Source organism: Oncorhynchus kisutch, linkage group LG21, assembly GCF_002021735.2.
Source record: "Oncorhynchus kisutch isolate 150728-3 linkage group LG21, Okis_V2, whole genome shotgun sequence".
NCBI classification, from domain to species: Eukaryota; Metazoa; Chordata; class Actinopteri; order Salmoniformes; family Salmonidae; genus Oncorhynchus; species Oncorhynchus kisutch.
The window spans coordinates 19,406,163-19,422,124 of NC_034194.2; the positions used below are offsets into that span (position 1 = coordinate 19,406,163).

A 15,962-nucleotide genomic window follows, 5' to 3' on the forward strand; every position below is an offset into this window, starting at 1 on the left:
AATTTATATACACTGTGTGCAAAAGGCATGAGGAGGTAGGCAATAAATAGGCCATAGGAGTGAAAAATTACAATTTAGCAGATTAACACTGGAGTGATAAATGATCAGATGAACATGTGCAGGTAGAGATACTGGTGTGCAAAAGAGCAGAAAAGTAAATAAAATAAAAACAGTATGGGGATGAGGTAGGTAAATTGGGTGGGCTATATACTGATGGACTATGTACAGCTGCAGCGATCGGTTAGCTGCTCAGATAGCAAATGTTTAAAGGTGGTGAGGTGCTTTAGTAACAAAACGGATGGCACTGTGATAAACTGCATCCAGTTTGCTGAGTAGAGTATTGGAAGCTATTTTGTAGATGACATCGCCAAAGTCGAGGATGGGTAGGATAGTCAGTTTTACTAGGGTAAGTTTTGTGGCGTGAGTGAAGGAGGCTTTGTTGCGAAATAGAAAGCCGACTCTAGATTTGATTTTGGATTGGAGATGTTTGATATGAGTCTGGAATTAGAGTTTGCAGTCTAGCCAGACACCTAGGTACTTATAGATGTCCACATATTCTAGGCCGGAACCATCCAGGGTGGTGATGCTAGTCGGGCGTGCGGGTGCAGGCAGCGAACGGTTGAAAAGCATGCATGTGGTTTTAACACTTTAATATGGATCTTCTGAGATACGGTTTGAATCCAGCCCCTATACATGTACATGGTTTGTATGCATTGACTCCTGTTGTGCCTACGGTACTGTAAAGTGTGAAATGTAGTGTTGCCCTACATGATATTGCAAATATGAAGTCCACATACCGTACCAGTCAAAAGTTTGGACTCACCTACTCATACTAATTTTTACTATTTTCTACATTGTAGAATAATAGTGAAGACATCAAAACTATGAAATAACACATATGGAATCATGTAGTAACCAAAAAAGTGTTAAACAAATCAAAATATATTTTATATTTGAGATTCTTCAAAGCAGCCACCCTTTGCCTTGATGACAGCTTTGCACACTCTTGGCAGTCTCTCAACCAGCTTTATGAGGAATGCTTTCCCAACAGTCTTGAGTGGAGTTCCCACATATGCTGAGCACTCATTAGCTGTTTTTCCTTCACTCAGCAGTCCAACTCATCCCAAACCATCTCAATTGGGTTGAGGTCGGGTGATTGTGGAGGCCAGGTCATCTGATGCAGCACTCCATCACTCTCCTTCTTGGTCAAATAGCCCTTACACAGTATGGAGGTGTCTTTCTATCACTGCAGAATGCTGTGGTAGCCTTGCTGGTTAAGTGTGCCTTCTAAATAAATCACTGACAGTGTCACCAGTAAAGCACCCACACACCATCACACCTCCTCCTCCATGCTTTACGGTGTGAACCACACATGCAGAGATCCTCCGATCACCTACAGTGCTCTGCGTCTCACAAAGACATGGTGGTTGGAATCAAAAATCTCAAATTTGGACAGATTTCCACCAGTCTAATGTTCATTGCTCGTGTTTCTTGGCACAAGCAAGTCAATTATTCTTATTGGTGTCCTTTAGTAGTGGTTTCTTTGCAGCAATTCAAACATGAAGGCCTGATTCACGCAGTCTACTCTGAACAGTTGATTTTGAGCTGTGTCTGTTACTTGAACTCTGTGAAGCATTTATTTGGGTTGCAATCTGAGGTGCAGTTTACACCAATGAACTTATCCTCTGCAGCACAGGTAACTCTGGGTCTTCCTTTCCTGTGGCGTTCCTCATGAAAGCCAGTTTCATTATAGCGCTTCAAGGTTTTTGCGACTGCACTTGAAACTTTCAAAGTTCTTAACATTTTCAGGATTGACTGACCTTCATGTCTTAAAGTAATGATGGACTGTCATTTCTCTTTGCTTATTTGAGCTGTTCTTGCCATAATACAGACTTTTATCAAATGGGGCTATCTGCTGTATACCATCCCTACCTTGTCACAACACAACTGATTGGCTCAAACGCATTAACTTCTTATGGTATAGGTGACGCTTGCGTCCCACTTGGCCAAAAGCCAGGGAAAATGCAGCGCGGCAAATTCAAATAAAATTATATAAAAATCTAACTTTCATTAAATCACACATGTAAGAACTAAATTAAAGCTACACTCGTTGTGAATCCAGCCAACATGTCAAATTTAAAAAAGGCTTTTCGGCGAAAGCATAAGAAGCTATTATCTGATGATAGCACAACAGTAAACAAAGAGGGTAGCATATTTCAACCCTGCAGGCGCTACACAAAATGCAGAAATAAAATATAAAACATGCCTTACCTTTGACGGGCTTCTTTTGTTTGGCACTCCAATATGTCCCATAAACATCACAATTGGTCCTTTTGTTCGATTAATTCCGTAAATATATATCCAAAATGTCAATTTATTTGCCGCTTTTGATCCAGAAAAAAAACGGATTCCAAATTGCGCAACGTCACTACAAAATATTTCAAAAGTTGCCTGTAAACTTTGCCAAAACATTTCAAACTACTTTTGTAATACAACTTTAGGTATTTTTAAACGTTAATAATCGATCAAATTGAAGACGGGTTTATCTGTGTTCAATACAGGAAGACAACAAACCAAGCTACTTTTCAAGTCTTGCGCAACTCTCAACAGTGTTACGCAGTTCCTAGATGGCCATACTTCTTCCTTGCACAAAGGAATAACCTCAACCAAATTCCAAAGACTGGTGACATCCAGTGGAAGCGGTAGGAACTGAAAACAAGTTCCTAAGAAATATTGTTTTCCAATGAGAACTTTCCTGAACAGACAGAGACCTAAAAAAAAAAATCTGAATGGTTAGTCCTCTGGGTTTTGCCTGCTACATAAGTTCTGTTATACTCACAGACATGATTCAAACAGTTTTAGAAACTTCAGAGTGTTTTCTATCCAAATCTACTAATAATATACATATTTTATATTCTTGGCTTGAGTAGCAGGAAGTTGAAATTGGGCACGCTATTTATCCAAAAGTGAAAATGCTGCCCCCTATACCTTAAGTTAACTTCTTCGATATAGGGGGCGCTCTTTTAATTTTTTGATAAAAAAACGTTCCCGTTTTAAACAAGATATTTTGTCACGAAAAGATGCTTGACTATGGATATAATTGACAGCTTTGGAAAGAAAACACTCTGACGTTTCCAAAACAGCAAAGATATTATCTGTGAGTGCCACAGAACTGATGCTACAGGCGAATCCAAGATAACATTTCAAACAGGAAATGCCCCAGATTTTGAAGGCGCTGTGTTCCAATGTCTCCTTATATGGCTGTGAATGCGCCAGGGAATGAGCTTACACTTTCTGTCGTTTCCCCAAGGTGTCTGCAGCATTGTGACGTATTTGTAGGCATATCATTGGAAGATTGACCATTTTACACTACATCTACCAGGTGCTCGCTTGGTGTCCTCCGTCGCGATTATTGCGTAATCTCCAGCTGCGTGTATTTCTCCATTTGCTTCCGAGGAGAAACCCAACTGCCACGAATGATTTATCATCGAATAGATATGTGAAAAACACCTTGAGGATTGATTCTAAACAACGTTTGCCATGTTTCTGTCGATATTATGGAGTTAATTTGGAAAAAAGTTTGGCGTTGTAATGACTGAATTTTCAGGTTTTTTTCTTCGCCAAACGTGATGAACAAAACGGAGCGATTTCTCCTACACAAATAATCTTTTTGGAAAAACTGAACATTTGCTATCTAACTGAGAGTCTCCTCATTGAAAACATCCGAAGTTCTTCAAAGGTAAATTATTTTATTTGAATGCTTTTCTTGTTTTTGTGAAAATGTTGCCTGCTGAATGCTAGGCTAGCTATCAATACTCTTACACAAATGCTTGTGTAGCTATGGTTGAAAAGCATATTTTGAAAATCTGAGATGACAGTGTTGTTAACAAAAGGCTAAGCTTGTGAGTGAATATATTTCTTACATTTCATTTGCGATTTTCATGAATAGTTAACGTTGCGTTATGGTAATGAGCTTGAGGCTATAATTACGCTCCCGGATATGGGATTGCTCGACGCAAGAAGTTAAGAAGGAAATAAATTCCACAAATGAACTTTAGTCATCAATGCAAATGGTGGCTACTTTCTCAAATCTCAAATATATTTTGATTTGTTTACACTTTTTTGGTTACTACATGATTCCATATGTGTTATTTCATAGTTCTGATGTCTTCACTATTATTCTACAATGTAGAAAATATTCAATATTAAGTCAAAACCCTGTAATGAGTAGGTGTCCAAACTTTTGACTGGCACTGTACGTACATATGAAGCACTTGAGGGAGACAAAGAATGAAAGCATCGAGGACATGCATATTATTGTAGTCGTATTTATTTATTTTTTTAACAAAAAAATCCCACCTGTACTGTGATTCATTATTAAAACTGGGGTCTTACATGATATTGTACTTTCCACTGAACATCACAAAGTTACCCTTTTTATGTATGTCTAGCTTTTTTTTCCTATACAATGATTTGTGCTTTGATACCTTAGATTTGAAAGATATGTTAATACAGTTAAGTGAATACCAGGGACTACTGACAAAAATGTCCAAAGAGTAAAATACACCGATCTTATACACACCATACAAAATACAGATATACATAAGAGTGACTGGCTGAATGCTCCCATTCATTTAGGTTGTTTATTTGCACAGCTTTTTACAAGCAACTGGGGAATCCAAATCCCAGTTCCAAAATGTATATATTATGAGATTGTACCCCCAAAATTTAGGGAACATAAGGTGCATTTCTTCAGAGTTCTTGATATCTGTGTGTACAAGCCTTTAAAAATGTTTTGGGGATGAACTGACGGCATCACCCAGAATCAACTCTTTTCATGTATAAATGTGTATGACTGCATATATATATATATATATACACACACAGATTCATGGGCATTCAATATTACATCTGCTGGAATGTTCCCCATACTACTCATTAAATCAAGTACTTCAAGCAACATGATTCACAGAAGATCAAACTATCTTTAATATTTCACTACTACTTCAGTAAGCGATGAACAACAACAAAAAGAAAGGAAATGCATAAGTGCACATGTTGAACAAAAAAATTATAAGTTCTACTTTTTTGTAAAAAAATGACAAAATCACAACTAGTGTAGCCAATCCAGCAGGAGAGAAAAAGGTACAAGCATTTAGAACTAACTACCATACTGTATGTGGGTGTCAATCCAAAATGTAAGTGCATATATATATATAGAATATATATATATTTATACAATAGGTATATATTCTTGTAAATTTAATTATATGTATATACTTCCAAGTAAAGTGTATTCACTAACATATAAAGCCATTTTACAGTGTACATATTTTTTGCTCTAATTACGCCATAGCAAAACCCATGCTTTACATAGAAAAGGCATACACAACATTAAGAAAAATGTACAATTTATAAAACATGATACAATAAATAGTATTATAGAATTGCTGCTGTACACAAAAGCCATTTAATTTCACTCATATAAAAATATGTTTTAGTGCAACCTTACATATATTGATACTTCACATCATTCAGACTCAAGTGTCCAAAAAAGACGGGAAATTGCATTTATTACAAAGCTGATAAACTTTATATATTTACATCTCTTCCTGCTTAATATGCTTATAAGAATATAAGCAGAAAGTAAAGAAAAGGCACACACATTTGTACATTTAAAAGTACCAGACTGGAGTCCATAAGCAATTTGGTCAGGCTCATGGATAAGTTAACATATACTGTATGTATATTCTCTGAAACTTTAAATAAGAAATACATTGTTAAAATAGCAAACCAGGTTATAAAAGGCATGCTATACACATACATTGAAACTGCAGAGTATCTACTTAATTTGCTTGTGTTTGCATGTGTGTGTGTTTGAATGTCTGTCTCTCTGTGTTCTTGTGTTGTGTGTGTGCAATAGTATGTGTTGATGTCTTTACGTTAAACATCGTTCACCTGTTCTCTGTGGAGTCCTTTGATATATCTCTACCTCTCTTTGTGCTTGCTGCCCTTTCCCCTGGGCCCTGTCGACCTGGTGACCTCTCCTTGACATGGTGGCCTGGCCCTGCCGTGGGACCCGCCGGGCCCTTTGATGTGGCCGGCAGGGAGGTCTCTGAGCTGGAGCTGGAGGGTAGGGGGAGAGGGGAGGCCGAGCGGCCGGCCGGGGTCTGCCTAACCTCTAGGCCACTAAAGTGCTGAATCCTGCTGGGAGCGCTCTCCTGAGGGATGGGGTGAGGGGGATGGCAGGGGTGAGGCAGCGGGGAGTGGCGTCTCTGGTGGGGCTCTAAAGAGGCTGCCACCACGCCTTTTTCCAGAGTGTCATGTTCCGTAGCGATGCGGAGAGAGGCGATAGCTTTGGTACATGTCTGTATGCTCTCCTCCTGCTGCTGATTGTCCTTGATGTCGGACATGTCTGCGCTGTCCCGGCGACTTCCTGACCTGGGTAAGGACGGGCTGGAGGAAGGAACCGGGGTCCTCTCCATTCTTTCATGACACTGGGGCGAATCGGTGGACCTGGTGGACCCCCTGGCCAGCGGAAAGGACACTTCACTGGTGCTAGACTCCTCGGACGTGCTCTTCTGTAGAGGGAGGCGGGCAGGGTGGGCCAGGCCGGTGACGGAGGTGGCCACGGAGTGCACCATCTGGATGCCCCCGATAGGGATCATGGGGAAGGGGATGCGGACCTGCTGCTGGGAGTGCAGGGGGAGGTGGCTGAACAGGCCCTGGTGTGGCCGTGTGGACTCCTGGCTGCTGTGGGGAGGGGAACCCTTCCTCTGATCCTGAAACAATACAAGATGAATTCAGTACAAAATATAGTGGCCAAAGATAAATAGGGTCTGTGGATCTTCGACTATAGAATATGCAGAAAGTACTACGCATTTTCTCAATTTAAGTCAGGGGCGTAGGCACTAGTGGGCGCAGACACACCCACTGGGGAGCCAGGCCCACCCAATCAGATTGAGCAATCCCCCAATAACATATTTTTGTTGTATAATGTTTTTATTATTATTATTACTTGTCAGTGTTCCAAACGGGGTGGGTCCCGTTGATCATCAGTTATCATATAAAAAACGGACAACATTTGCCTCCAACCTATGGCAAAATGTGTATAATTGCAGGTAATTAGCTGTAAAAAAAATATTTTTTCTCTCCACCCCATGGCAAAATGAGTAGAATTGCATGAAATTAGTTATAAAATTGTAAAATCTTCTCTCCGCCCTGTGGCAAAATATGTAGAATTGCAAGAAATGAACATTTAAACAAAAAATGTCTCTCTTCACTGTCATGAGGGTGGCCGCTAAAATGTTTTGCTCGCAAGGTGAGAATTAGTCAAATAATTATTAACTTAAAGACATAATAAAGTCATCAAATAAAATAAATGTAATATACGCAACATTTGAAATATTTATTAAAGTGAAGTAATGTTAATAAATAATGATTAATAAGTGATAGGCAGTAATGGGCAGTCACTACCCTCATGGGACTTTATTCATTGTTTTATTCTGTGCTGTTACAGCATTCAACCCACATAATGCATGGTGCATTTTAATGTTGAAAAAATATATATTTCTCAATAACTGATACAAAATCGAACCATCAGTCCAGTGATATATTTTTAAAAAACAGAGTAATTTAATGCCCATGATGTGCTTCGCAAGTAACAGGCTTTCCACATTTTGTTACCTTACAGACTTATTCAAAAATGGATTCAATGCAAAAAATCCTCATCTATCTACACACAATGACAAAGCAAAAAACAGGTTTCAAGGGCCAAGAGAGTGCAAAGCTGTCATCAAGGCAAAGGGTGGATACTGTGAAGAATTTCAAATATAAAATGTATTTTGATTTGTTTAACACTCTTTTTGGATACTGAATGATTCCATATGTTTAATTTCATCGTTTTGATGTCTTCACTATTATTCTACAATGTAGAAATAGCCAAAATAAAGAAAAACACTGAAATGAGTAGGTGTGTCCAAACTTTTGACTGGTACTGTAAGTATTCATTGTCATTAAGGTGTATTGTGTGAAGATTGAGGAGGTAAAAAAACAAAAATTTTATCCATTTTAGAATAATGCTGTAATTTGACAAAATGTGTTAAAAGTCAATGGGTCGGAATTTTTTCCAAATGCACTGGATGAAAATAGGCAACTGCATGAAACAACATTTATTTACATTCAATGTAAATCGCCTATCGTTTTTAGGAATTGTATGTCATTGGAAATAGAACTCTGCCCTGTGCTTTTTCATACTATCAACAAACTATCGGTTGATAAGCAAATGCTGGTTATGGTTAAGGTTAGTTTTAAAATATGGATTAGGGTAAGGGTTAAGGTTAGGGTTAAGTTTAGCATTAGGATAAGGGCTAGGGTTAGGGTTAGTACACATGTAGTTGAAAGGTTACTGATCATCTGTAGAGCTTCTACAGATGGACTATCCAAATGAAGTGTTACTTTGGATTTTAATGGATCTTGAGATGGTAGGAAAAATCAGCTCAAATACGACAAAACTATTACCAGCTAAAAAGAAGTCAAATATGAATATTAAAAAATATATATATTATACAGCTGAAGCAGGCTCCATTTCACGCTTCATTTAAACTGTCCGGATTTAAAAAGAATCTTTAAGAAAGAAAAAAAAACAGTTACTAACCACTGAGTGATGAGCCAAGCTTACAGTACATTATGGCTACGGCTGGCTTATCTTTTTATCCCTCACTACCACGGAAACCAACCAGATGGTGGGGAGAAGTCAAGAATGACTCCACAGTGCAAGAATACTGCATTTTTCCCCTTTCCCCAGGGATTCTTAATTAGCCACATATATAAATAGAAACGACCGCAGAGACTGTAAGAGCACTCTATAGTGGGCCTGCACGGTTCCATTGTACTATAACTTTAAGTTAGACTCTCCATTTATCATCCTATAAAAGCAGGCACTAATAATACACTGAACAAAAATGTAAACTCAACATATAACAATTTCAACAATTTTACTCTGTTACAGTTCATATAAGGATATCAGTCAATTTAAATAAATAAATTAGGCCACAATCTATGGATTTCACATGACAGGGCAGGGGCGCATCCATGGGTGGACCTGGGATGGCATAGGCCCACGCATTTAGGAGCCAGGCCCACCCACTGGGAAGCCAGTCCCAGCAAATCAGAATGAGTTTTTCCCCACAAAAGGGCTTTATTACAGACAGAAATACTCCTCAGTTTCATCAGTAATCCAGGTGGCTGGTCTCAGATGATCCCACAGGTAAAGAAGCCGGATGTGGAGGTTGAGGCTGGAGAGGTGACCACATGGTCTGCGGTTTTGAGGCCGGTTCGAAGTACTGACAAATTCTCTAAAATGATGTTGGAGGCTGCTTATGGTAGAGAAATTAACCTTAAATTATCTGGCAACAGCTCAGGTTGACATTCCTGCAGTCAACATGCCTATTTCACACTCCCTCAAAACTTGAGACATCTGTGGGACTGTGTTGTGTGACAAAACTGCACATTTTAGAGTGGCCTTTATTGTCCCCAGCATAAGGTGCACCTGTGTTATGATCATGCTGTTTTAATCAGCTTCTTGATATGCCACACCTGTCAGGTGGATGGATTGTCTTGGCAAAGGAGAAATGTTCACGAACAGGGAATTAAACAAATGTGTGCAACATTCGAGAAATAAGATTGTTGTGCATATGGTAAGATTCAGGGATCTTTTATTTCAGCACATGAAACATGGGACCAACACATGTTGCATTTATATTTTTCTTCAGTATATATACACTACCATTCAAAAGTTTGCGGTCACTTAAAAATGTCCTTGTTTTTGAAAGAAAAGCAAATTTTTTGTCCATTAACATCAAATTGAAATACAGTGTAGACATTGTTAATGTTGTAAATGACTATTGTAGCTGGAAACAGCTGATTTTTTAATGGAGTATCTACAGTTGAAGTTGGAAGTTTACATAAACCTTTGCCAAATACATTTCAACTCAGTTTTTCATAATTCCTGACATTGAATCCTAGAAATAATTCCCTGTCATAGGTCAGATAGGATCCCACTTTATTTTAATAAATGTGAAATGTCAGAATAATAGTAGAGCTTATTTATTTGAGCTTTTATTTCTTTCATCACATTCCCAGTGGGTCAGAAGTTTTCATACACTCAATTAGTATTTGAAGGCATTACCTTTAAATGGTTTAACTTGGGTCAAACGTTTCCGGTAGCTTTCCACAAGCTTCCCACAATAAATTGGGTGAATTTTGGCCCATTCCTCCTGACAGAGCTGGTGTAACTGAGTCAGGTTTGTAGGCCTCCTTGCTCGCACACGCTTTTTCAATTCTGCCCACACATTTTCTATAGGTGTGAGGTCAGGGCTTTGTGATGGCCACTCCAATAACTTGACTTTGTTGTCCCGTATGCTTGGGGTCATTGTCCATTTGGAAGACCAAGCTTTAACTTCCTGACTGATGTCTTGAGATGTTGCTCAATATATCCACATAATTTTTCTCCCTCATGAAGCCATCTATTTTGTGAAGTGCACCCGTCCCTCCTGCAGCAAAGTACACCCACAAAATGATGCTGCTGCCACACTTGTGCTTCACGGTTGGGATGGTGTTCTTCGGCTTGCAAGCATCCCCCTTTTTCCTCCAAACATAACGATGGTCATTATGGCCAAACAGTTCTATTTTGTTTCATCAGACCACAGGAGATGGGATTGATTTGCACTTTTCGCACCAAAGTACGTTCATCTCTAGGAGACAGAATGCATCTCCTTCCTGAGCGGTATGACGGCTGCGTGGCCCCATGGTGTTTATACTTTATCACTATTGTTTGTACAGATGAACATGGTACCTTAAGGTGTTTGGAAATTGCTCTCAAGGATGAACCAGACTTGTGGTGGTCCGCAATTCTTTTTCTGAGGTCTTGGCTGATTTCTTTTGATTTTCCCATGATGTCAAGCAAAGAGGCACTGAGTTTGAAGGTAGGCCTTGAAATACATCCACAGGTACACCTCCAATTGACTCAAATGATGTCAATTAGCCTATCAGAAGCTTCTAAAGCCATGACATCATTTTCTGGAATTGTTCAAGCTGTTTAAAGGCACAGTCAACTTAGCGTATGTAAATGTCCGACCCACTGGAATTGTGATACAGTGAAATAATAATAAACAATTGTTGGAAACATTACTTGTGTCATTAGATGTCCTAACCGACTTGCCAAAACTATAGTTTGTCAACAAGAAATTTGTGGAGTGGTTGAAAAACAAGTTTTAATGACTCCAACGTAAGTGTATGTAAACTTCCAACTTCAACTGTACATGGGCATATTATCAGCAACCATCACTCCTGTGTTCCAATGGCACGTTGTGTTAGCTAATCCAAGTTTATCATTTTAAAAGGCTAATTGATCATTAGAAAACCCTTTTGCAATTACAGTATGTTAGCACAGCTGAAAACTACTGTCCTGATTAAAGAAGCAATAAAACTGGCCTTCTTTAGACTAGTTGAGTATCTGGAGCAACAGCATTTGTGGGTTTGATTACAGGCTCAAAATGGCCAGAAACAAAGACTTTCTTCTGAAACTCTTCAGTCTATTATTGTTCTGAGAAATGAAGGCCTTATAGTCAGAGTTCCTCTGTCCCGTGTCTGTGTTCTTTTGCCCATCTTAATCTTTTTTTTTATTGGCCAGTCTGAGATATGGCTTATTCTTTGCAACTCTGCCTAGAAGGCCAGCATCCCGGAGTCCCCTCTTCACTGTTGACGTTGAGACTGGTGTTTTGCAGTTACTATTTAATGATGTCATTCCATGACATAGACTGACTAGGTGAATCCAGGTGAAAGCTCTGATCTCTTATTGATGTCACTTGTTAAATCCACTTTAATGAAGGGGAGGAGACAGGTTAAAGGAGGATTTTTAAGTATTGAGACAATTGAAACATGGATTGTATATGTGTGACATTCAGAGAGTGAATGGGCAAGAAAAAAAAATGCAAGTGACTTTGAATGGGAGAACCGGTTTGTGTCAAGAACTGCAACGCTGCTGTTTTTTTTAGGCTCAATAGTTTCCCGTGTGTATCAAGAATGGTCCACCACCCAAAGGACATCCAGCCAACTTGACACAACTGTGGGAAGCTTTGGAGTCAACATTGGGGGACAGGTCCCTGTGGAACGCTTTCAACACCTTGTAGAGTCCATGCCCCGACGAACTGAGGCTGTTCTGAGGGCAAAAGGTGTAGGGGGGTGCAACTCAATGCAACAAAAAAATGTTCTGAGGTCTTGGCTGATTTCTTTTGATTTTCCCATGATGTCAAGCAAAGAGGCACTGAGTTTGTAGGTAGACCTTGAAATACATCCACAGGTACACCTCCAATTGACTCTAATTATGTCAATTAGCCTATCAGAAGCTTCTAAAGCCATGACATAATTTTCTGGAGTCCATGCCCCGACGAACTGAGACTGTTTTGAGGGCAAAAGGTGTGGGGGGGGTGCAACTCAATATTATGAATGTGTTCCTAATGTTTGGTATACTCAGTGTATATTATGCCAGTAAGGAGCTGTTCATGAAGGCTGATGTGCAATGTTTATATAATAGAATAGAACAGTTGAATACATTCTGGAACACTTACTGTCTCCATCTCTGAGTGGCTTCTGCTACGCTGGCCCATTGGCACGATCTCTGAGTGTAGGTGCTGGCCCAGACTCCAGGGGGCACTGTGATGGTGCATGCCCCTCCTGGGGGAGACAGGTCTGATCATGCCCCGGTGGCGACTCCGTGGAGACAGCTCCCTCCTGCCCACCAGTTCTCTGCCCGGTGACATGGGGCGTCCGGCGTGAGACAGGGGTGAGATGTGACTCCTGGGGGAAAGGTCCCTGCGGGGCGAGAGGTCCCTTCTGAAGGAGATGTCCCTCTTGGGGGAGTGGTGCCTGAGAGGGGACACCTCTCTGTGGGGTGACAGGCGGCCATGGGGGGACAGGTCCCGTCGGGGGAAGAGGTACTTGCGTGAAGTGGAGGTGGGGGATGGCTCTTGGAGAGGGGAGGAGTCCAGGCCTGGGGAAGAGAGGCGAGACAGGGACAGGTCGAATGATGAGGAGCTGTGGGAAAGGCCAAAGTCCTCGTCCATGGAGCTGGGTACATCTAGCCTGCTCTTATAGTCCTCCCCCAGGGCGCCCTGCAGCAGCTGCTGGTACTCTGCCATCTGGCCCTGGCCTGCACCCTCACTGGGCACCATGAGCTGGGTGATCTGAATGCTGGGCAGGCTGGTGAAGTAGCTGAAGAGGGGTGGTTTGGAGCAGTGGCCCAGCAGGTCTGAGGAGCAGGCGCCCTGAGAGTCCGTGACGGACAGAGATGGTATGCCATAGGGCTGAGGGCTGGTGCTTCTGGAGCGAGTCTTCGGTGTGGATTCGCCATCGTAATCGTCGTCATCATCTTCATCGTCGTCCACCTCATCCCCGTCATCCTCGCCACCATCAGAATCATCGGCGTCTGAGAACTGGTGGTCAGCCATGATGCCTGACATCTTCCCAGTCTCCCTCTGGCCATCCTCGACATTGTCTAAAAAGAAACACATGGTTTATCCAACCGTTGATCCAGTCAAACCCTATGCAAATGCAGTAACAGTAGCCTACTTTGTTCTGCAAGACAAATAAACAGAATTTAGTGCAGTCTTAACAAGGAAATGAGACATACAAACACAGTAGTGCTTTTCTATTTAGGCGTTTACAAATCTTTTACAGCAACTGCAATTTACTTATTTTGTATTGAATGGGTCACTGGTGTTCTTTCCCACTTAATGCTAAATGATGGGATACAAGCAGGGAAAATGTGAACTGTGTATCTTTAAAGTTGGTCATTTTACATAAACCTGACAGAGGCGGTTCCTGTTTTTCATTACAATAATTGTTCCTCAATAACCGCACCAGTGCAACATACAGGGCCCAGTATTGATCAAATATTGGCTCATCTCTATAAAATATGCTCAGTAAGTCTGTCTGATTCATACCAGCTTCTTCGGCGTCCGCATCCTCCACAGATGTCACTGACACCCCGAGCTCCAAGCACTTCTTCATGTGGGCTTTCGACTTCATGTGTTTTGTCAGGTTTCCTGAAACAAGAGTTTACGACTTTTAAAATGTCTTACTGGAAGCAGCATAGGCCGCCTGGCCTTTCAATTCACTCATCAACACCACTGCAGGAGAGAGAGAGAGAACGTTGCCACCCTTCTAACCCAATGCAGACAGAAGTCTGTACATAAATCCTTTTCCAATGTGATCACTGTTTTTGTTTGAACTATCAGGTTAAAGTGCTTGAGAAGAAAGGTGTACATTTGCATACATGTGGTTATATGAAATGGAAGAAGGAAACCCACCTTTGGTTTTAAAAGCAAAGTTGCAGAACTTGCAGACATACGGCCGGACATCGGTGTGTGTGCGGATATGTTTCTTCAGCATGCTTGGCTTCTTACAGCGGATCCCACACTCTTCACAGATGTACTTCCCTCTTCCTCTGCCCCGCACGTAAACATAGTCTTCATTGGATTTGTACCTGAAATCATAACAAGATCAGATTATTCAACATTATTGGAGGGTTTTGAGTATATCGAAGCATGTGTTAAGGGAGCAAATATCAAATACATCAAACAGCTAACTTTACATTGGGAAAGTTAGCCTGCAACTGCTCAGAGAAAATAATTCCGGTGCCAGATTCAACTGGGTATTGGTCAGACATTTTTACAGCTGTTCCCGTTTCTGAAATTGAATTATATAAAGAAAAAAATCTAACTGTATATGGTAATATCTTCAAAGGGATATTCAAGACACCGTATGTTATTGTGATTAGAAGAAAAAAAATGATTTCAAAAATGATTTGGAAATCTATTTATCGCTTGAACCAAAGTAAATAGGTTAACCGAAGCCTCACGGACAGTAGTCAATAAAACCACGGCAGTTAAACAACAAAACTATGCTCTACTGTATTTCCATAAAAACAGTAGCCTATGCTAGTAACACCTTTCAACCACAATTAAAAGCCATCTGAAAAATACATTCTGCTTTATATATACTGTGCATTAGGAAAGTATTCAGACCCCTTGACATTTTCCACATTTCTACTTTACAGCCTTATTTTTCCTCATTAATCTACTACTAATAATAATAATTTTGCACACCCAATTTTTCAGTTTTTGATTTGTTAAAAAAGTTTGAAATATCCAATAAATGTCGTTCCACTTCATGATTGTGTCCCACTTGTTGTTGATTCTTCACAAAAAATACAGTTTTATATCTTTATGTTTGAAGCCTGAAATGTGGCAAAAGGTCGCAAAGTTCAAGGGGGCCGAATACTTTCGCAAGGCACTGTACATCCTATTTCTGCGGAAAAAGCCTTCAAGTCCATGAAAAGCAGTAATTTGACAAAATCATGTAATAGCTACATTTCAGTTACCACAGTAATTGTTTTATCATTCTCATATAACATAGGCCATGAAGAAGTGGTTTCAGCCACCAGGCATTAAATCCAACTTAACCACAAAATATTTCATATTTAAGTGCTGATAATTTCTATACAAACCTGTACATTTTGTATAGAAGTCACAACAATATAACAATTTAAGCAGCCGTCTCCAGAAGGTTCCACACTGATATCAAAAGGCTTTCAATTACATTTTAATGGCTAATGGCAGCCATCTTGACATACCCTCCTTCAAAGATTCTGATGCGAGTGGGCTCAGCCTGCTTTGAGGAGGCCTCCTTCTCTCCATGGTCCTCCTTGATTCGATCCCTGGAGCTCAGCCCCTTGATTTTCTTCCCATATTTGCTCACATCTAGCTGCATGAGCTCTGGCTTCATCTGCAAATGGAAAACATGCATTACACTAAGTTAAATCCTCGCAAACAGACAAAAACACTTGATGGCAGATGTAATGAAATGTCGGCTCAAAAATAACATTTTACTGTACCTAAGAT

General features: G+C 40.4%; 1 protein-coding gene across 3 annotated transcripts in view; it reads right to left on the reverse strand.

Moving 5' to 3' along the window:
• Positions 1-4,312: 4,312 nt before the first annotated feature.
• LOC109866129 (transcription factor HIVEP2) overlaps positions 4,313-15,962 on the reverse strand; it is a 96,420-nt gene continuing 84,770 nt past the window's right edge. For all 3 annotated transcript variants that reach the window (XM_031800605.1, XM_020454672.2, XM_020454674.2), the window contains 5 exons: positions 15,695-15,846; positions 14,370-14,545; positions 14,004-14,105; positions 12,630-13,555; positions 4,313-6,782 (listed from right to left, as the gene is read on the reverse strand). In XM_031800605.1, coding sequence (XP_031656465.1) covers positions 5,955-6,782; positions 12,630-13,555; positions 14,004-14,105; positions 14,370-14,545; positions 15,695-15,846 — 2,184 coding nt within the window. In that variant the 3' untranslated portion in view covers positions 4,313-5,954. The remainder of the gene's footprint in view (positions 6,783-12,629; positions 13,556-14,003; positions 14,106-14,369; positions 14,546-15,694; positions 15,847-15,962) is intronic.